Source organism: Thunnus albacares, chromosome 12 (genome assembly GCF_914725855.1).
Source record: "Thunnus albacares chromosome 12, fThuAlb1.1, whole genome shotgun sequence".
In the NCBI taxonomy this organism is placed as follows: domain Eukaryota; kingdom Metazoa; phylum Chordata; class Actinopteri; order Scombriformes; family Scombridae; genus Thunnus; species Thunnus albacares.
This window is the reverse complement of record NC_058117.1, coordinates 13,441,611-13,464,025: the sequence shown is the minus strand read 5'-3', so window position 1 is coordinate 13,464,025 and position 22,415 is coordinate 13,441,611. Positions and strand designations below refer to the sequence as shown.

Sequence of the window (22,415 nt, the reverse complement as noted above, 5' to 3'; positions counted from 1 at the left end):
TAAAGCACTTGATTAAATATTAGTATATTGTCACTTTCCACCGCTGATTTTAAGATTAACACAGAAACAGCAAATTATTACAAAAATATTAGATTTATTGACTCAAAAAAAAATATGTTAAATCCAAATTGTGTGTTTTCGAGTTGATTTCCTCAGGTGAGTGTAGATGCAGTTCACGGTTTTCTATTTGGAGGAAATAGAAGGAAAACATTAGTCGATGCACACAAGATTGTTCAATCTAGACTCAATGTTGGTGTCTGTACTGTTTTACTGTTTAAGCAGACCACTTAAATAGAGTAATGATCTTACCTTGGCACAGATGCCATGGCATTTTTCACCCATTCTGCTTCAGGATTGGCACAGACAAGTTTGTTTCTCACTGTCTTGAACCTGTATTGACACAAGGGAAGAAGTTCAGACATTACAACTGATCTGACAGTTATCATTTACTTTATAGTAACATGTGTTGTTTCAGTTGCACTGAATGTAGATTTTTCTTACATTACTGCCTTGATGTTGCAGTAATCTGTGATCTCCTGGATTGTGTAGCCTATCAGTCGTCCCACTGGGATTGGTTTCTCCTGGTACTTTGTGCAGCAACTCCTCATGGAACCTTTAAAGAAGAGACACCACAAACATTTTAGCACGAAAGAAGTTTTTTTTTCCTGTTTTAATGAGCCACTGCAATATGAAAACAGTACAAAATCTAGAAAAAAACAACAACTGTTCTCCTAAAATAATAACAGCAGTTAAATGTAACCGTAGAGGTAAATCAGGTCATACTTACTGCTCTCATTCAGTGCCACCAGCAGCACCAGCAGTACGGAGACACACACAGCGAGCTTTGCCATCTTCTCTCAGCTTCTCTTCAGCAATCAGTAAATCAATTTTCTGATATGGGTCCTCAGATGGGATGAACTGGTTAAGTTTGTCTTTGACAATCAGGTTTAAATAGTCTGTCAAATGGAACGTCATGACTGCCACAAGATTAACTGGAAAACTGGTTAACACATGTAACATGTATAGTTCAAGTGCCACGGTAATTTTACCATCAGTGGTGGAACAAAATCCCCTCTTCTGTTTGCTGACAACGCATGATTGAGGGATACAGGATATACATACATATATATTTGTTTGATGATGGCATGATGATGCTGTTATGCTGATAATGAATGATAATGAGAAAAATACATAACAATCAATTTTATTCAATGAATGTTGTTCATTCATTGAATATAAATACTATTAGACACCATTAATGAGTTTCAAAAGCGATTAGTATTATTTGTTTAACTTTATTTAATCAGGTAGTCTTATTGAGATCAATATCCATATTTCAAGAGATACTTGAGAACAAGATACATACAACGTAGAATATAATACAATAGTTTGACAGCGAATCATAACCATACCCCACAAGTCAACATCCTGTGACCTTAATGCTGCAGACAAACAACATTATGACGCATACAGAGAAGACAACCTGGTCTTTGTTACAACAGCAAACCTTTTATCATCTTTTTTAATGTACTTGCATCCAGTTATCATCTAAACTTATGTTATAATTTGTCAGTAAACACTCCTGTGAAATATTACATATCACCATTGCTTATAAAAGTTTTTATACACTATAGTTATATACAAATATGCAATTAGAGTGATGCAGATGTGACTACAATGTAGAAGTAGTGATATCAAAGTTTTATCAGCACATTTTGCACAACAAACCATTTAAACATTTAAAAAAGTCTTCTTTGTCTCACAAAAAAATAAGTAGCAGTATATTTTTCATTTAAAATGCAACAAACATTTATGAGGTATTGAAATGAACTTTAAAGGTAAAAGATAACTTTATAGATAAGATAACTGTACACCTACAGGTTAACTGCCTCTTCCTATGATTTGCTCACATGTTGTTTCTGATTTGCTTCAATGCACAGTTACCAACTGACAAAAAATAGTTGTGGAGGTAAGACCTGAACCAGTTCAAACCAGTGTTCAAGTCTGTCCATTAATATTTTATGATCAGCGGTGTCAAATGCAGCTGAGAGACTCAATAAAACAAATACTGAAACTCTGTAAAGTCTGTCTTAAAAAACAATAACTTACTTGATCTGACTGACACAGAGTGTGAATGACTCATATTAGCTTCAGCTGATATAACACACTGAACACAGACTGTTGATGTCCATCGCTTACATTTGAATTACAGCAGGAATGATTACAGCGATCAATAACTGTTTCAATGTACATATGGACATGTGAGTATTGTATTAAGATATGTGAAATTATCTGAAGCCGTCCTTTAAATCACATAGGAGACATTTAGCGTCACAGAAAGAACGACATCAGAAACTGAAGTCTGAATTAAAGGCAAGAATTGGACACTACATTGATTTATGGATGAAAAGTTAGAAATGCATTTTGGAAGATTTAAAGAAAGACATAAGAGATAAAGTGATGATCTCAGCACATCCTGCAAGATATCTGTAATGTGCAATGCGAGGGAGGGTTTTGGTGGAAAGTTCGACGTGCACTATTAGAGACACATAACTCTTATCATGACCTATTTTTATGCACTTTTTTCCTGTGATGCATGGTTCTCAAGTACATGGTATATGTTGCACTGACCTAGAAAAGAACCTTTGTGCAACCTCAGAGTAACCCACTTGAAGCTCCCCACGTCAAGTCAGCACATAATGAGGTCTGCAGTGACGCCTAGTCTCTCCATCCTCTCTGAACTCTTTTCCAACTTACTTCTAAATGTCAAAGCTTTTGAATCAAACATATTCTTCCATTGTGAAAGGAACACCTTTTTGATGTTGGTTTGGTCTCTCTCCTGTGTGAAGGTGTGGTAATGAAAATACCTGTGTGTGATTTCACATCCCACATCATAATTTCTCTAATAAGGCCGTGAGAAGATCTCAAAATGTACTTAAAATGTAAGTGATGGAGGCCAAGATCCACAGCAAAAGTATATTTAAAAGTTTATCTGATGATAATATTAGGCTTCAGCAATCTGAGTTTCATTGTTGAGCTGCAGTAGAAGGATCATAACAAAAAGAAGTAATTTGGCATTAAAAAGACTAACTTTGAAAGATATTGACTTGATTTGACTATTTTGGACAAGTGAAGCTTCATTTTATCTTCAAATAAACTTTTAAATACATTCTTGCATGGAGGGAAGGATGTGAATTTTGTCCCCCATCACTTATATTGAAAGCACATTATGAAGGGATCTTCTAATGGTCAGTATGAACTGGAGGAACAATTACAGCAAAAAACATGTTTCAACCTTCGTATTTGCACCTGACTATTGTTTTAAGACAGACCTGAAAATTGTGAACCTTGAACAGAATTTAATTCACTGATTTTTGTTTTATCAGTCTTATGAGGGCACGTAAATATACTGGAACAATTTTATCTTCAAACAACATTCATATACATGGAGTTTTCATAATTGATATGATCTGCTGAAAATAAACATGTTAAAGCATCCCCCCACCCACGGCCCACTCATCTTCCCCTTTTTCAGGGGAAAATGAGGGGGGTTTTCTGTGCTGGTGCAACCATGGACAGGACTCATCCTTTCAAGAGAGGGTTTCCTGTTTTCAGAGAAATATATAAGGTTGCTACGTGTCACTACAGTCTCCAGCTCCACCTGAGGACGTACAAGACAACAGCTCAATCACTCCTGCCAACACAGAGGAAGACATGCCGTCAGTCAAAGTTCTGGTGATGCTCTTCGGCATTTGTCTGCTGGCCATAAACACATCTGCAAGTACGCACCGGATTTCTTTTCTCATGTCTGCCTCCATGTCTTTCTTTTTTTAAGTTTAGTTTAGTTTAGTTTAGTATTTGTCATACAGTTTCATTACTTTAAATCCAAATTCCACTAGCCTGGCTGTGATGCATAGATGTATTTCACTGTTGCTCTTCTCCAGTATCTAATCAGATAGTCTTCTCTCTTGTTTGACAGTGAAACATGGATGCTGTACAAAATACATGACTGGCAGATTACCATTTGTTAAAATCAAGGGGTACTCAGTCCAGACTGTGAACGAGATGTGTCCTATCAATGCCATCATGTGAGTATCAATGAAATGACATACATTATACATGACACATTACTAATGCTTATCATAAGCGCATAAATATTAATCTTATTATTTAATCCTTCAGTTTCCACACAAATATGGGTAAAGCGTGCACCAATCCATCTTTGGACTGGGTGATGAAGTATATCGACCGTATAAGGTAAGATATGTCTGAGGTTTATTTTAGGAAATCGTTGTGACATACTCAACAAATAGTATAATTGTGTTGAGTGTGAAATGCATTTTCAGAGCAAATAATAACTCGATCAATCATCATTGCAGGATCAAAGCACAAAGGGTTCATATGAACACTGCACAGGCGCCACAGTAAACTTCAAAGGTTTAAAGAAGATATTCTGCTTTTTGAAGGGGGGCGGTGGAGCCTCGCTACTGTGAACAAACAGTTTTATATCTCAGCTTTGCTTTTTCGCCAGAATTTTTTCACATTTTTTATAATTGAGTGAACTCCTGTCCAAGTGTGTCAGCTCAGTTGTACCAGCTTTGTAAGCTATTGTAATTGTTATGTTATGAAATATATAATTAAAGTTTTGTTGAAAAATAATAATTTGTCCAATTAATTGTTTTGTGGACTCATTGCAAAAGGGAACCATAATTTGAGTACGTACATCTCCTAATGAAAACATTCCTCTGTGTGTATTGTGTAACTTTAAACATACTGTAATTACGACACGTGCACACTTCCCTGATAACATACCGCCTTTTATTTTAACTTTCCTAAAAAATCCCAGCTCTGGAAGGTTTGTGTGACACAATGGTAACAAATAAACACAAAGTGGTGAAAGTCCTGCGACGTCAGCAGGAGGAAGTTAACAGAATTGTTTATTTAAAGTACATAGCAGAACAAGTATTTCCATGTTGACATACGCAGCTAATGTATTAATACTGACATCAGCCGTATGGACTGTTGCATTTATAGGCTCCACACACTTAACAACAATAAATGTTTAAAAAGTACCTTGATAAGAATGTCTTGAACCAAGATTCCTCCTTAAATAGGTTTAAAGTAAAAAATAAAAATATTATATCATAATATAAAATACACTATACACAATAAATTCTGTATCTTCAGGTCCAACACTTTATTGATACTGTATGCTTACATTTTTTAAATATTCAAATCCAAGAGGCCTAATTTTTAAGGTTTCACCTTTACATCAAATGGGAATTTCCATAACACATTATTCAAACAAATTTTCCGTCCTTTAATGAAAATACTCATTGTTCAGTTACTTAATAAGTTTACAGAAGGGAGGACTTTTAAATGTGTATTAAGTTTAATGAGCAGTTGGAGCCTTCAGTCCGGACGTCTCAAATTGTTGTACCTGGGGGCCACTGGCCAGGTTGTTCTCTCCTAGGGGAGTGCTTGAACACTTGGCAGATTTAACTAAACTAAATTGCTTCCTTTCACAATCTACTTCAACCATATACACTTAAGCATCTTGAGTTTCACTCTCCTCTCCCTCTATATAGTATATTGCTCCTCATGACGAGTAATGTTGCATGAGATTGTATAAAAACAGCAGATTTCGTCTCGTAAATGACAGTCACACGTTACACTCAATAAAAAAAAACAATCGTCACTCTAGTAGTTCTCTGCAAGTTGTGAAATAAAAAAAAAAAACAATATGTATTCTTTTTCAGCCTTAAATGATTGCTGTAAAATAAATGGGGAAAAAATAAAAATATAAATTTTCAGGCCAGATGTAACAATAACAACAATGAAACATGAGATAGGCGTTGAAATTGTCTTGATGCCCCCATCTGGTTGTTGTAAGATCCCTGCTTTAATTAATATTGTGAGGACTAATAAAATATAAAAACATACACTGACAGTGTGTTTACAGATGACCTTTTATTAATGATTAAATCACATTTCTTTAAGCACATCTATATTTCTCATTTATAATATGATTGATGGATTTTGTTCCGGTAACTTCATTAAGATAAACTGTTGCTTGGATTTAAGTATTTATCTATATAACAATTTAAATATACACAACCAAAACCAGGGTTACAAAGTATTGAACTGGCACAAGGCCTGGTACAAATGTAAATAAAAGACAACAGATCACTTAAAATCATCATGTAACACTGGTTGTACTGTGGAAAATAAGTAATTAGCTGATTTTCCTTTTTTACATAATTTCATTAATTCTTTTCCACAATAATCAGACTGAACGATCGGCGTCATCATGAACTCGTGTGAAAAACTCTTTGAACACTAGATGGAGGCAGCATCACTAGAACAAGTGCTGTGAACTAATGTTTCAGCAGCACTTTTCCTTTTGTTAGTTTTGTTGGTTCAGTGTTATGAAAAACGTTTCATCACACAGCATGACAATGTTTAGTGCTGCATCACGAGACTTCAGCTATGACTTCACTATAACATTTGCACAACAGGGTGAATCATGGGGGTATTTCAGGTCTTTAAAAATGTGGGGTTTTTTTCTAAAATTTAATCTGCATGATACTTGTGTCATAAATGTGTCCAGTCCCATCCCATCATCATCATCATCATCATCACCATCATCATCGTCATCATCATCGCATGCCTTAGCTGTTGGCAACACCAACAAAGCTGAACAAACTGAGAGTTTTCTCCTGTCGCATGAATCCATCCCAAATGACAGTCCAGAGCCATGCTCCCAGCCACTATTACATCACCTCCACTGTTCTGCACCAGTGCACAGAGTGCTTTTCTATGAATAATACAGAGAGAGCGGGGAGAGAGGGACATGGACATGAGGCTTGGTTACTAAATGGCAGAGCGAGCACATACTGTTAGAGAAAGAGTGATAGCGACTATGGAAAGATGGAGTTGGAAGGAGTGAAGAAGTTGATTTAGTTATAGATGAAACTCACAAACCAAATAATCACACCACACACTAGTGATTCGGGTCTGATTTAACTTTATTGCATTTATTAATGAATCATGTACACATTCCTATGAATATGTGTGTTTACATTACATGAAATAATGAAACAAGACAGAGTTGTTATAGAGAGGAACAATGAGAAACAGCAGCTGCATGGCCGGTCCCAGACTGTCTGAAGGAAGACAAGGTTATAGACTGCTTTCTCACAGGGGAGCTGGCTTTAGTATAGAAGGAAATAACATATTGCACTCTGAGATCAGCAGACAGGTCCTCTATCATAGCATACACGCACACACACACACACACACACACACATGCGAGCACACACACACACAGAGGCAGGCAGGCGGGCAGGCAGGAAGCCAGACAGTCTCTCATGAAACTCAAACACAGATAATGAGACATCCTCAGCCGTAAAGGTGAAAACAATCTTCTTTCAGCACATTTGCAGCAGCGCCAGGAAGAATATTACACAAAATATACTAATAATTAGATAATCATTTTCCTGGTACTTTAATCTTTCTACCTTTTGGTTCCTTTGTCTTGCTTCTCTTTGTCCCTCGTTCATTCTTGCCAGCGCAGACGCACAGTTAACACAGAGTTAACTGAGCACAGTGTATAATTAGACAAACAAAAAAGAGAGGGATGAAACATCTAAAGGAGAAGAGACTCCAAATGATTACACATTCACTCCGCTTCCTTCCCCCTTGCTGCACACATAACCACCAATTAGAGGAGAAGAGAGGAGGATGAGGACAAGCAAGCAGCCAGAAGTCTATTTATGTCTCTATCTCTCTCTTTCTCTCTTCCCCTGAAGACTCCCAGCGCCGGGGAGGGAGGAAGAGAGGAGAAAATAGAAGTGAAAAACAAGAAGTATATAAATAAAGAAATCAGAGTGTTTCACATCCGGTCGGCTGATTGGCTGAGACGCGAGTCAGGCAGATCTGGGCCACAGTTGCACTCATTGTTCAGTGAGCTTTTCTACACAGTCCAACCCAGCGACAGCAATGAATGTTGATTGTGACCTTTGGTCTATGGGTACAGTGGAAACAGAGTGTCCCTTTTGTGTATGTGTGCATGCGTCATCGTCTCTGGATTTGCATGCGCCCACTTGCCCTTTTTTGTCCGTCATAGCTGAGCATTTTTCGCTCATTCCTGACGTTGTCGGAGCGAGCCGCGGGGCACAGTCAACGGTCGATGGTTTTTATGTGATCCATACCAAACTCACCGACAGCGTTGAATGTTCACCGAGGCAAGCAGGACCGGCAGCTGCTGAGCTGACAGACGAGGCAGGGCGTAGAGGAAGGAGGACAGACAATCAGACAGACAGACAGGGGACAGGGGTAGAGGCGAGGATGTTGCTCAAACCGCAGAGGTCAAGTCACACAGCACAGGGATGTGATGACACAGGACAGTGGCAGAACATGTCTGCTGTCCACAGGGCAAACATGGTTCTAGTTATGTTATATACACGATCATGAAATATATTTAAACTGGAAAACAAACCGAGAGGATCTGCTTTATTGCATTACCACCACCTCATTAATCAGAGGAACTTGAAGTCTTTCATCTTCGGCACAAAATTGGCTGTAACAGCGTCTGAAACACACATGAAAAGGAAGTTGTTAGCACTGATATTGCACAGCATTTTTTTTTACAGCATAGTGAGAATCAGCAGCTTAGAAAACATAAAGGATTTGTTAACCCAAAATTACATAATCACATATTTTCTCCACACATGCTGTGCAGATTGCTTGGGTTTAATTTGTCCAGGTTTTTTAGACATCTGTCTATGAGATTTCTGCCTCCAAACTAATACAAAAAAAAAGGTGAACGGAACTTTGTTTGTGCTGGTCACGGCATTGGAAAAATGACTTTATGTGATTAAGAACTAGTTTCTAGTGGAGAAATAGTCCCTATGAAAACTTTTGATGCTGTGTTATGTTGATTATTCATAGCTATGCTGACAATCGTTACTGTTGAAAATTTTCAATGCACAGATGAAATTTCATTCACCTCCATTGTATTGGGAGTGGGCAGAAATCTCAAAAATGAATATTTCAAAACCTGAGCAAATAAAAATTATCTGTAACTAGCTAGATACCATTAGGGATCCTTTTTTTTTTTGTAAAATGGATGAAATTACCATTTAATCAGGTAGTTTGTACTAAAAATATTGTGAAATTAATATTGTACTGTTGTGTTAAAGGTCTGCAAACACACTCTTTGTGGTTTGCCATCACTCAGAACAATATTAAAGAACTATCTTCGAGCCTGTCACGGTCCTTATGGACATCTAACCCGGAGAACAATGCTGCGATGTCCAACTGTGCAGCCAAGGTTTTAATACCCAGCCATCGCCGGGCCACCGGCTGAGAGCTCCCATTGTCAAAGGCAGGCCATTGCTGGGGAACAACTACCGACAGTGTCACTGCTGCACAGACCGGGGCTGACGTCAGGATGGTAAACGCTGATCTATGGACATTCATCACCCCGTTTCATCGGCTTAGGGCGCTGATGTCATTGAGCAGGCTAGACCTGCATCCATTACTGCGCCGGGGTGGGAGGCTAACGTCAGGCTACCGTGATAACACAGTAGCTACAATGGATGAGTAATGCGTCACATTATTGCGGCTATAATTCAGAAACTCGTAAACTAGACAATTTGGTTTTGTCTCGTGAGTAGGTTGGCTCTTTGAATTATTGCCTCTGCATTCTTTCACTGCATGCTTTCCTCTATCAATATGTACAAATTAATTTTCACAATCATAAAAAAAGAATTATATTAGCCAGTAAGTAGTCAAATAATGTAGTATAATATTTACAGGCACATAGTAATTAATATACACATTAACATAAAACACTTTTAACTGCACGCATGATGAAAAAAATACGTTTTCTGAGCTTTTTATGCTTTTAGGAGCTGCAGTATGTGAACTAGAAGTCTCTTCTCTCTGGAGGAGAAGCAGCCCAGCTCAGATAAGAGACTAAATTCATAAGCCATATTACATCTTCCCTACTCCATCACAGTCTCTCTCTCACATACACACACACTTTACACCTCACCCCACAATGAAAAATAGGCGGAGGGTCGAGGGAGAGGAGAAAAGGGGGCTTTGCCATGGCAACCCCAGTGTCAGCCAGCCATTTCTTCTTAATCCCCCCCAGTTCTATGTCGCACCCTCTGAGGGACCCCCTCTCTACAGCTGAATATTTCTTTTGTGTTGAGAGACTCTCTGCTTATACATATATATATATATGTGTGTGTGTGTGTGTGTGTGTGTGTGTGTGTGTGTGGGAGGGAGGGATCACAGGGGCGGGAGGGATAGGGGTTAGAGGGGGGAGATCATAGCTAACCCAGCTTAAATGGGGGGCCAAACTGCAGGCCACAGAGTCTCAACGTTACACCGGGGGTACAAACCAGAGATCAAATCACACACACACACACACACACACTCACACACACACGCACATATATGTACACATTTAAACACTATATTGATGGAGGGAGATAATCTTTTGAAATAGCAGATAATTACACCATATGGCAAACAGCCGGGCCTTTCCTTTCCGAGCCTATCACAGACAAACCCCGCACTTTATTTTTTTTTCTGCTATGAAACTCTCTCATGGTCTCTTGCTCTTGCCTGAACGGGCCACTCTACATTACTGACAAAAGCGGTTTTGAAGGAGTGGGTGGGGAGAGGCGTCAGCTGCTAGACAAAATAAAAAGGCTCTATTTGTTCCCGACAATAAACGTCCCCATCTTTGGAGGCTCCTCCACAGCTGCAGCCAGATAGGCTTTCATTTTGAACTGCAGACTAATAGAGAGTGATGTCTCCTTCCTCTACTGTAAGCGGATTTAGTATTCATGATAAAATTCAGGAGGTTTAGAGTCATCTTTCTGTGACGCTACTCCACAGAGAAACAGGACAAAGGAATGTGACACATGCTAAATATTCAGCAGTAGAGAAATTAAAATAGTTTGTGATTGTTTAAATGAGTAGTGCAGTATACCTGATGGAAACAGTCTTCATGGAGTAACAAAAGTCAGCACGAAGAGGCGCCATGTGACACCTATGAAGAGGAGACAGAAGCAAAAATAATAAAACATAAACAAAAACACTTAGAGGCAAAAGACACAATGGGCCTCATGCAAGAAGCACTCGTACGAACAGATTTGTTCTTAAGATGTACGTATGAGTGATTTAAGAACATTTGTGGCGTTCATAAATTTTTCTCATACGAAGGAAATTTATGAGTGGTCCTGACCTGTCGTACATATCATGAATAGATCATCTCTGCCTTTCGTCAGATGGGAGAAACACTTGTTTGACTCACAATTATGATGCTCTAATCTGAATTCATCTGCAGTTTAAATATGATACTGAAATTAACAAAAATTAAATATATAACTAAAACAAATTTAATGCATAATTAATACTCTGTTTACCATATTATCATCATCATGGCTGCCAATTTACTGAAAGGTTTTTTTAGAGTTTATGATTTTTATTGGCATATTTTGGTGCAGCGATTTCTACATTTCAGTAGTTTCTTGGAAACTTCTCTCACTCAGACAGCCGCCTCGCTGTCTCGCTGCAGCTCTCTGTCCGGTATCATCTACTGTTGCAGCTGACAGTGTAACATCACCTGTACACTATAATATTCTCTTCTAATATCTCTGTGACTGTCATATGACCGCCTCCCATCATGGAGCACTGTGCTTTAGATAGATGCTTTTTTTAGCATCTACCTTCACGTCAAAGCTTTCCCTCTTTATTTCTGTCACAGTGCAGAGCTGCTCTGGTCGCTGGCGGCTGGATTCATATTTTCAAATTGTTTTAGGTCTCCAACTACTGACATTCCTACATTTCTTTTTTTTTTCGACTGATCTCTGAAAGCCGGACTTGAAGCTAGGCAGTGTTTTGACTCCTTGGGAACTTTTATGTTAAGAAAACTCGCCCATGAACGGGGCGGAACATGGGGCCTTATATGGATTATGTTAATGATCACATCTCACAAACACACCCCTACCCCTGAACAAGCGATCTTCAGGCTGAAACGAGCAATTTACAACAAGTTCAGGCGGTTAAGAGAGTTTGTTAAATCCGACTTGGAACGCTAGTACGAGCAAACCTCGCAGAAAAAAGTCAAGAGAGTTTTAGAATAAAAATAGTAAAGTATTCTTGAAAGAGGCCCATTGATTTTTACATTAAACAAGAGGAAAAGCACCAGCAGGCTTGTCTGGGAAATCTGACCATCTATTATATAAATTCACAATTAATCTGATTTTCACCAGAAAGTTTCCTAATCAACAGACGATTAATGTCCAGTGCATCCTCCGGAAATCCCCAAACGCGCTTCCCCTGAGGCCGAGCAATGGAAGCAGTGGAGGAAGTGTAAGTGGTGTGTCTCCAGGGTGGTCTGATGTGGCAGTGGGCGAGGCTTTAATGTAGCTGCATGTCCACTCCAGTGTATACTGTACATTCACTCATAATGACTAACAGACCCGCAGTCTGCCTGCAGGGGCCTCACACGCCACTCCATGCCTACACATGCATATGCTCCACTTTAATGGCAGCCTTCAGACTTTATTTGAAGTGCGCTGTGGTGTTCAGAAAAAAAAAAAAAAAACATCTAACCAGGATTTTTTTCATGAAGGAGGAAAAATACGACTCTGAGGGCCTACAGTGCCCTCATTGGTCTAATATTTGACCCTTGTCGGCTGATTATATAAAGTGAGCATTTAAATCAATTCAAAATATGTGCAGTAATTATAGTTTGGCTGCTTTGTGGTGGTTCTTTTTCTACCATATATAGATCTGGGCTTTCCAAACATCTGGCTGGAAAATTACATGTGAGATAGGCTACACACGTTATTTTAAGGCAAACCTGGCCAAAGAATCAATTTGCACAACTTTAAAGCTTCTAGCTGATTTATTTCTGTTTCCTCCTCTTGTTTTACGCAATATTTCTTTCTGTGGAGTGTAATTCTACAACAATGACAAAAAAAATCTCTTCCTCCAACACAGCCCCCAGTATTGTGAATTGAAACTATAAATACCTGAGCCAAAACTGACGAAAACGAACATTATAAAATAGTAAAAGTGTTTCACGCCAATCGAGTCTATTAGAGAGCAAAGGGCACATTGTAACACAAGGTGCAGAGTCTGTTCAACAAGTGCGAAGACATAAACCAAAAACAAAGGTACTGAGTTAGTGCCTAGGGACTGATTGGCAGGGTGGGGTCGTTGCTTGACCCCTGACCTTTTTAACCCAGAGGAATGTTGTCGTGCTGGTGCGTGTATTGTTCCAGCCTCCCCGAGGAGCCCCAGCCATGCATCAGATGAATGTGAGCGCTGAATGTTCCTGAGGGCTTCTCCTTTCCCTCAAAATCTCCTCTTTCTTCTCCTAACCCTTTCTTTTCTGCTCTTCATCCTCAGACTTCAACAAACAAAAGGTATCAACAGGTCTTAGAGTGGGCTGCTGTTGTCGGTCCGAAGTGCACATGCATGCAGAAAGGCCACTAAACGTGGGTGCCGGCCTGGCTCCCCTCGCTGACCTAAATGACCAACAGAGATGCAGTAAAAGGCGCCTGAGAAAACCACACTCCACAGAGAACCTTCTTTGCCGTATCACTCATCAAATAAACCACTGTTTTTATTGGTCCACCGTCCAGTTCTAAGAGAGGCAGTCTAAGAGTCTGGCTCCGGAGGAAGTCACCAGCAGTAGAAGGAGACTGACAGATGAGCAGGCCAGACAGACAATTACTGACCAGGTATGTCCTTTATACCCACCTAGGGCTGGTCAGAGGAAATGGAGGAATTTATGATGTCATAAAAAAGTACCAGAAGAGCAGTGCCTGAGAACAGGTTGTCTCTGGAACTGGAGCCATAAAAGACTCCTGTGGCTTCCGCTCCCTCCCCCTGACCACCACCCGAGATGATAACACTACGCTGAGCGCCACTAGGTTCGAGCAGACACAGAAATCATGAGTGTATGTGCATAATTCAGCTCAACTGTAAGAATGTAATAATGTAAAATATTGGTAACAATAAGCAACATTGTGCACACTTACAATACAAATGTGTCACTGAACAAAAACTATGTGACTGAAAAATCCCAAACTAGAGGTGGAAAATAACAAAACAAAAGACTTTTGCTCAAGTAAAGTACATAAATAGCTTTTTAAGGCACTAGCACTTAACTTTAATCTTGTGGTACTTCAGACTCGTCCTCCACAACATTTCAGCAGAAAACATCTGACTTTCTAACATTCCAATAAGATTTTCAGATTTTAGATGCAAAACACATGGTGAGCACATAAAATGCGGAGCATATTTTGAACTTTTCAGAAGTAGGTGCCACTTGAACCACATACAGGACTTAAAATACTCCTACATGTGACACAATGAAACTTTCATTCTTTAGATTTTTACTGTATACTCACTGCTGGTATTAATTTGCCTTTATTCAGTTCTGAAGTATTTTAAATTGTGGTGTTGCAACTAATGTCAGTACAGGATGTGAATCATTTTTCCACCAAAAACCACTGAGAAACCCTAAATGCTTTTTTAAGAATTACTTTTTTTCCGAACAATTAATGAAATGGGAATCATTTACATCAATGAAAGCTTTCTAACCCTCCCTCCGTTTAAACCACAACAAAAAACTAACTGTAATTCAGGAAACATCTTTAACAAGAGAAACACCATCTGTCGGCTCAAACTAAGCAGGTGTAGGGAAGAGCTAAAAACGCTCCACACAGACACGAAGGCCACCCTTTCCTCTTTGCGTGCGCACACACATTTATTCATATACACAGCACCGCTCTTCCCACTACAAAAAAAAGGATAGAGACACACTCTCACAGTCTCAGTGCTTGTTAAAAAAAGGAAGAGAGAAGGTGGTTATTTGCTCTACAACCTCACTAAGGAGGTTTCCCATTGTAAAAAGGAGTGGCTGCACAGCCCCGTTTCCTTTCATCCCTCTCCTTCAGGCACGCTGCCTTTGTCTCACAGAGGACAGAACAACCAGCCTCCCGGCTACGCTACACTGGTCAAATACCTGGGAACTACCACTAGCCTGGTGGGAAAAACAACAAGAGGAGGAGGAGGAAGAGAGACAGAGAAAAAGGAGGGGAGAATAAGGTGTGAGTGTTAATCTGAGGTACGGCGAGACCGAGCAGCTAAGAAAGAAGAGCTTGTTAAATGAAACCTGTTATTAAATCTCAAAAGGAAGGAGGAGGGAGTTGTGCAAAGCTGCAGAGAACAGATGAACACCTGGGACTAAAGTACACTTTAAAAAGATGTTAAACTTGTTGACATTGAAGAAAAAAATGTTGTATATGATTTAACAAAATTAAAACGTGACCACCTGTTTTTACTTTTCTTTCAGTTTTCAGTCAGTACCTTTAGTAAAGGTAGTGACTGTATGTGGGCAATTAGGATCTCTGAGGTTAAGGAAGGCAGGTCGAATGTTTTTTCTTCTTTTTTTTTTTTCCTCCTTCCAATTCTGCACTTTCATGCCAGCTCAGCAGAATGAAGGCAGCTCCTGTATACGAGGTACTGTATAGGGGTGAAGTGAGTTTAAGTCCTCCCCAAACCGACCGCAGCCGGCTGAATGTAAAGCTTTACGTTCCAGTCCACACAACCCTGCCTCGGCAACCAGACCTCACTGTCACACCTCATAAAGCAGAGCTGGAGCAGCAGGGTTGTGTTTAAAGCCAGGGGGGGAAGATAAGGCAAAATAAGGACAAATAAGGAAGAAAATAAGAATGCACCCATTCAAGAAACTGTAGAGAAAAGAGTGAAAAGCCCTCAACAAAAGCTCTTTAGCTGAAACCCTGATGGCATGTCTCCAGTGCGCTGAATAAGAAAATATACTTTGGGGACAAATTGCAGCAGGAAACATAAGAAAGTGAAAATGCCATTGAGGGATTGTTAAGACCATAATCCTCTCTTCATTTCTAGTTTTTGCTTAGCTGTCGAGAGGGAAGCGAGGACCCACAAAGTTTATTTTCAAACAGTCCACAAAGAATGCCTGTCATTTCCTGGCGTTCCCCACTTCCATATGAAAGCCTCCTTTCCTTTAGGAACAATGGGAAAGATTCCAAAATTTCCATGGGGAGTTTTCTTGCATGGCGATACAATAGAGAGAGCATGTTGTGACAGAATTGAGACAGGCTGTTTCTCTGGACTAATGCAATGTTTTTGTCTTTCTGTTAATTTACCATCTCATAAATGAGCTGAAGTCTAATGGCAGACCTGAATCTGTCTTTGACTATGTTGCTAACTCATAGTATGAACCTCTAGATAAAAGGAGCCTCGAACGCATCTGACAATCTGGAGAAAACTCTGACTTTTTGGAGAACAGAGGAAGGCTGAAATCACATTATTTCAGAAAGCAGATGTTCTGGGTTTAACGGGTTTTCACAAATTTCTCTAACCTCTTAACAACTGTTTTCTAATCCGTAAGTGTACCTGTAATGCTGATAAGTCACAGGAAAATTATTTCGAGGCTGACACTCACACACACACACACAGTCACACACAAGGCGTAAGAGTTTCTTAATTACCAAAAGAGTGCGTTTGGTCCTGAAGTGGAAAGAGTTCAAATGTCATGTGCTCCCTAACAGGCCAACGGGCTCTTGAAAGCCACCTGGCTTGACCCAAGCAGACCCAAGCCTGTGGCTAGACGTGAGGTCAGAGGTCATCCACTCATCTAGATAGGCAGTATGCCGTAATGCCTGAGGCCTTGAGCAGGGGTCTCCATTACCTAACCTTTCCATTTACCCAAAACCACGACACACACAGGGAAGCACAAGCACACATATGGACACAGGTTCCCGCTGTTATGAACTCATTCAACCTTTAACTTCATTTACCTGTGAACACAATCCAAGTGTTTCTGCTAAACAGCTGTCTGCTGCTCTGGATTCATGGATGTAAATAAAGTCTGAGGTGGAAAAAGCAAGAAACACAAGACAGAGGTCTAACTCTACTTTTGTTAATTTGGTTCGATATCCGCTGGGCATCTACGCTTTTTATGTCTCCCAGATGACTCAGAAATAATGGATTAAAGAAGTTTTCATATTGTATTTTAATGATTGAGAAAGAATGAGGGGGGTCGTGAGCCTTTTTCTTCCTCCTCATTTGTGTGTTCACTGGTTGATGGCAGCAGGGAAAGAACAGGATGTCTGCTGGGAGTCATGTGATGGGAGAAGTGAGATGAGACTCCTTGATGCTCACGACATTGCATTTTCATAAACAGAAACTGTAGGAGCATTTTTTTTTTTTTGTTAATTTGAACTGTGCTATGAATGCTGTCGAGAAAGAGATCATACGTATCTATGGAGAAACAACAGTGATCTGTGGTCTACTGTGATAGGTTGCACCTTGACATAATTGCAGGGCGCTGCTGATGAAACTCATCACGTGTGATAATGAGCTACACAGGAATGATGATCATAGTTCTAGCAGGAGATAAGAAAAACCAACATCCAACCACCCCTCTGCCCACATAGTGCAGTGACAGGAAGACAGCGGCTTCGCTCCATTCACTCATCCAACCCTGATAACTCTCTGAGAGCAACTCAAAACTGAATTAAACAGATATGCACTCGGACATTCGCTGCTCTTTGCTTTTTCTCTTCATGAGGGACAAAGCTAAAGTGAATTATGTGTAACTCAGCCCTGAGAAGGACGGAAGTGAGGCTATCACAGATGATCACATCAGCACCTACAGTACAGTCTATGCATCTCTCTATTTAGATTTATTTAGAACACTGATTTTTTCCCCTAAATAATTCATGTACAAGATATGTAAGTACAAGCCATTAAATATGTGTGAGCATTAGATAAATATTTGTTTTTCAGTAAAAGGCCATGCATTTAGTCTTTTCATTAAAGCACGCTGTGTATACAATCCATAGCCAGTAAAATGTAGTGCTGCTCTAAGCGTCTAGACCTACTATATCCAGATGGCAAAAGAATTTATGGAGACTGCCTCATTAACCTTAAGGCATATTAGTGCTTGGCACTGCACGCTGAGAGACTAGGCATGGCAGTTTCTAAAGCCTCCTTTAAAAAAAAAAAAAAAAAAAAAGCCTCTCAGCTCATTTAAACTACCTGAAAAGCTGAGTGGCACATTAGTCCACTGTGCCCCCAAAATTTAGCCTGTGTTGCCTTTGATGAAGTGTGTTTATCTGGTCAGTGTGCATCCTCGCAGAGTGCCCACCCTGAAAATGGCAGTCTGGCTGTTTTTGCCATGTGCTGGAGGCCCAGATTCCGGGAGGAAGTCAGATGCGCAAAGACTGTTTCCGAGAATTCAGGATGCGCAAAAGCCATACTTGTAGTCCGCTTTTCCATCTACATTTTAAAAGCATCACAGTCATGCTTCATTATGTTGTTTTGCATCTGTTCACGTAAGCCTAAAATATTTTAATTGCAACCACTTTGCTCCGGTGCCTATTTATTTTTTTTGGCTACGTTACGCACCCATCCATCCACACAGACGTATCACACCATGAGTCACGGCTTGGCGAGAGACGGGTGGCGGCTCAGAATGATCGCTGTCTGTTTGCTGCTCTTCAGGTGTCTCACTCGGATTCTTTGGAGCAGGAGGGCTGCTGTAATGTCGATACAATGACAGATGGTCCACACAAAGCCGGTGCGCATTGTTCAGCTGAAAAATAATAGCCACCATTTATCAGTGTTCGCCTACTTTTCAGGGCCCAATAAGAACTGGAGGCTGTCTGGTGAGTGAAATGAATCAAAGTTATATTGTTTGGACATCTAACAGGATTCCTTTGGGCTCCGCTGGCTGTTTAAACATATCGTTAAAACTTTCCAAGCAACCGAAACAGCGTGTAGCCTCTCTGTACAATATGTACCATATGCGTCTTGCAAAGCATTAGTATAAAAGTTGAAGTGTGCGTAAAGAGGCTTCATGTTGCACAGACCGACTGGATCTCACGTTTTTCTCCCACTCCCCGAGTCACACGGATGCCCTTACGAAATGACCGATGAAAGAGACGCTGTTTTATCCGCTGGCATGTTGAACAAATTCACATGCGCTGATTTTAAGAGACGTGAAGCCGCCTGATTGAGCGCCAACCCCAGAGCCCATCACAATTTGTCACAGAGTTTCACAATCATTACATGTGCATATTCATCAGAATAACCATACTGTCTTCAGATAAATGAATAAAGTAGCCTGGATGTCAAAGAAGCATATTTCCTTCTAACTAATGCATCTTTTTACGCTGGTTACACTGGATTAAACAAAACACTGCCTCTCCTATTTAAGGTTATTTTTTATGCATTTTACATGGTGGCATACTTACAAAGAAAAAAATTCCTTCAGGATTCATGGTCCTGGCGAGGTGGATTTTCTTCAAGTCTGCCACAGTGGTTATCTGCACTCTCATCACCTCCATCCGAGACCAACTCCACACCGACTGAGCGCCTGCCTTTCTGATCCACAGATTACGTCTGCTTGAGAGGCAGAAGGGAGGGCATCCGGTTTACAGGGATCACCGGGAGGACCGGGATTGGCTCAGAGGAGATAGCTTGATAAAATACGCGTCTGCCATTGGACGGTGGGGCAGCGGGGAGGGGGCCCTGTCGTGTATTATTCAGGATGTGGGTGGGGAGTGGAGGAGGATACTCGGGGCAAAGCGGAGTATGCAGACAATGCCCTGTCTCCCTCCCTCTCTCTCTCCCTCTCTCTCTCTCTCTCTCTCTCTCTCTCTCTCTCTCTCGGTGGACAGTTTATGGCTTTCATCTCTTCATATAGACTAACAGTCTAAATTTGAGTACTGATGTTAACCTAAATCTGTCTGTGGTTGCTGTTCATAATGACCTCATACTTAATATAGACTCTAATATTCCCACAAGAGCAATTTTACTATAGGAAAAAATGATGTAGTATAGAGAAAACCTTAACATTTACAGAAATAGAACAGTATGTTTCCCTTTTTTTCAATTTCCTTTTTTTATTTGTCCTATTTTAAGATGAACCTGACTAAAATAAAATATGCTGGATTAACCAGTTTGAAGGGAACAGCTATAAATAAATCAAACGGCCATTATTGTGCAGCATAAAACCTCAAGAAAGTCCTGTGTGTGTGTGTGTGTGTGTGTGTGTGTGTGTGTTTGTGTGTGTGTGTGTGTGTGTGTGTTTCTGCTGTATGTAGGCTATGAGAAAGCTGGAACTGCAGCATTTTCCACACAGGAGTAGGGGAGGAAATGGTGCATGGATAATTCTCTCTTCAGATCCTCTGGTACTCACTCCGAGAGTACTCGGCTGAATCAATACTGCTCAAAGCTTTCTCATGTTCCCCTTCTCACATCAGTGCTATACTGTTGGGAGGCACTGTGTGCTATCGCAGGAGTAGACCAGGGTAGTCCATTTGAGGCGGGGGTTTTTTTAGAGATAATGCTTTGAATGGAAAAACTCCAACACTCATCTGTATGGGGGTAATTACAACACTGCATCACCCCTGACCTGCAGGCCTCATGAACACACTCACACTCTCTCTTCTATTCGGTGGTCCATCGAGAGCTGATAACGACATCCACTCCTTTAATGGTGAGATCTTTGATAGCTGAACAGTCCTATCCAGGACCCACAAGCTCTCTTACATGTGGGGCATGTATATGTGGTGGTGGTGGTAACCATGGCTGTATTTCTCCTGGCTCTCTTCTGCTGTCTTCTGGTTGTCCGCTCCATCTCCAGCGTACAAACCTCATCCCTACACAGCTGTCGCCAAGTGCTATGGTCAGCAGCAACATCCTCCAGGTCCTCGATGGACAACCGAAGAGAAGAGAGAGTGTGTATGTGGCCTGCAGGTCAGGGATGATGAAGACACACACACACACACACACACAGATCCACATCCATAATACAGACTGTGAGTTGTTAACCTGCATACTGAGCCGGTGTGTGAGCAGACAGAGAAATCCTAATAACCACAGCAGGGGCTTTTCTCTGACCGGTAGCCATGGTGATTGAACACATTTCTCCACACAGCAGAGAGGTCTGTCTGTGCTGCACCACACAGGCCTTTATTAGGGCCAGACCCTTGGACTGGAAGGAAGGAAGCACAGACTGGAAGATCACACCCATTTCATTGTGACTCTACAATTTTACAGCAGTCAAGAAGCCGTCGACCACAAATTAGCTCTTTTTGGAAAATGCTCAGCTCTTGTCTCTGTTAAAACTATAAAATAGCACACTCAACATCTCAACAAAGAGGCACATCATCTGATTATTGTGCGAATTTAAAGGCTAATTTGCATAAGTGGTGGGAATGATGCTCTCAGAAGTATAGCACCTCGATTTATTCAGTATTCAGTCTAATTTCAAACATCCAAATGAGAGCAACAGCCTTGGCTTTATTTCCTTTAAGCTTCTAATCTCTCTTTCCTCTCAATTTAGCTGCAGCCTCAATCACAGCTCTTTCACAAACCATGTGGGTGTTTATATGTGTGTGACTGCTATCATGTGAAAACCTTGTAATTCCACATTTGGTGCAATTCATATTTTCATCATATGGTCTTTAATGGGGTTAAAGAACTCGGTACCACTTCTTGATGAGGTACCCTTTATAATGGGTCAATAAGTTGTAACTGGAGACTTTATTTACAGTTAATAAATCATATGGCTTATTAGAAAGTGAAAAAAGAGCATTTATTGATGGATTACCAGCATTGAGATTTGCAATATTACCATGTAGAAAACATAAACACCAGCCAAAGATATTAATGGTTTATAACTGTAGTATTGACTTATTGTACATTAAAGTAAGACTATGTAAGTGTTGAAAGAAGAAATAATATATTCTTTTTCTTCCAAGTGAAAAGTTAAATTCATATACAATAAAACAAACGCTTGCTTAATTCAATACACTCAGGAGGTTTTGCTGCCACAGCTTTACTTGGTCTGGAACGATCATAGCAGTTGCTAATGTTGGTAAAGCTTAGATATTATACTGTGTAACTGTCATTACTGGGTCAGTTCGCTGAATTTACGGCTCCTCTCTACTTGTGCTCCTGTTACACTTCTTTTGCATGTCACCGATAAACATTTCAAGGTTTTATCACAGAAGAGAAAAGTCAAAAGTAAACACATCATACCAATTGACTGTACATAAATATGAATATCATGATAGACATGACAAAACATCTCGATTGCCCCCTGGTGGCTGGCTGCAGTATAGATCATAAATCCCACCCCTTCAATGTTAGCGAATGGGACATGAGCCAAACTAAGAAATCAACGTACACGTCAAACAAATTTTTCCTGAAGACGGTTTCTGTCATCTTAGGTAGTTATTATCACACTGATGTTTGTCCAATTACTCATTTTTCTGATAAGTTTGTTTTTAATTAGTTATTTGATGATATAAAAAAGG

At 40.2% G+C, this 22,415-nt stretch overlaps 1 protein-coding gene and 1 long non-coding RNA gene across 2 annotated transcripts; one reads left to right on the top strand and one right to left on the bottom strand.

Moving 5' to 3' along the window:
• Positions 1 to 3,649: 3,649 nt before the first annotated feature.
• Positions 3,650 to 4,659, top strand: LOC122994233 (C-C motif chemokine 20-like). Its single transcript, XM_044368810.1, has 4 exons — positions 3,650 to 3,781; positions 3,980 to 4,088; positions 4,183 to 4,257; positions 4,380 to 4,659. Exons 1-4 carry the CDS (start codon positions 3,715 to 3,717, stop codon positions 4,426 to 4,428), a joined length of 300 nt encoding a protein of 99 aa, XP_044224745.1. The 5' UTR covers positions 3,650 to 3,714; the 3' UTR covers positions 4,429 to 4,659.
• A 3,834-nt stretch (positions 4,660 to 8,493) lies between these two features.
• Positions 8,494 to 19,470, bottom strand: LOC122994020. Its single transcript, XR_006406489.1, has 3 exons — positions 19,344 to 19,470; positions 11,012 to 11,071; positions 8,494 to 8,593 (listed from the first exon to the last, which is right to left on the bottom strand). It is a non-coding gene; the product is annotated as an uncharacterized LOC122994020 (long non-coding RNA).
• Positions 19,471 to 22,415: the final 2,945 nt, after the last annotated feature.

Coding starts and splice junctions, on each gene's coding strand:
- LOC122994233 (XM_044368810.1), top strand. CDS start 3,715: ATGCCGTCAGTCAAAGTTCTGGTGATGCTCTTCGGCATTTGTCTGCTG. Junction 3,782..3,979: donor GGCCATAAACACATCTGCAA/GTACGCACCGGA, acceptor CTTGTTTGACAG/TGAAACATGGATGCTGTACA. Junction 4,089..4,182: donor TGTCCTATCAATGCCATCAT/GTGAGTATCAAT, acceptor TTAATCCTTCAG/TTTCCACACAAATATGGGTA.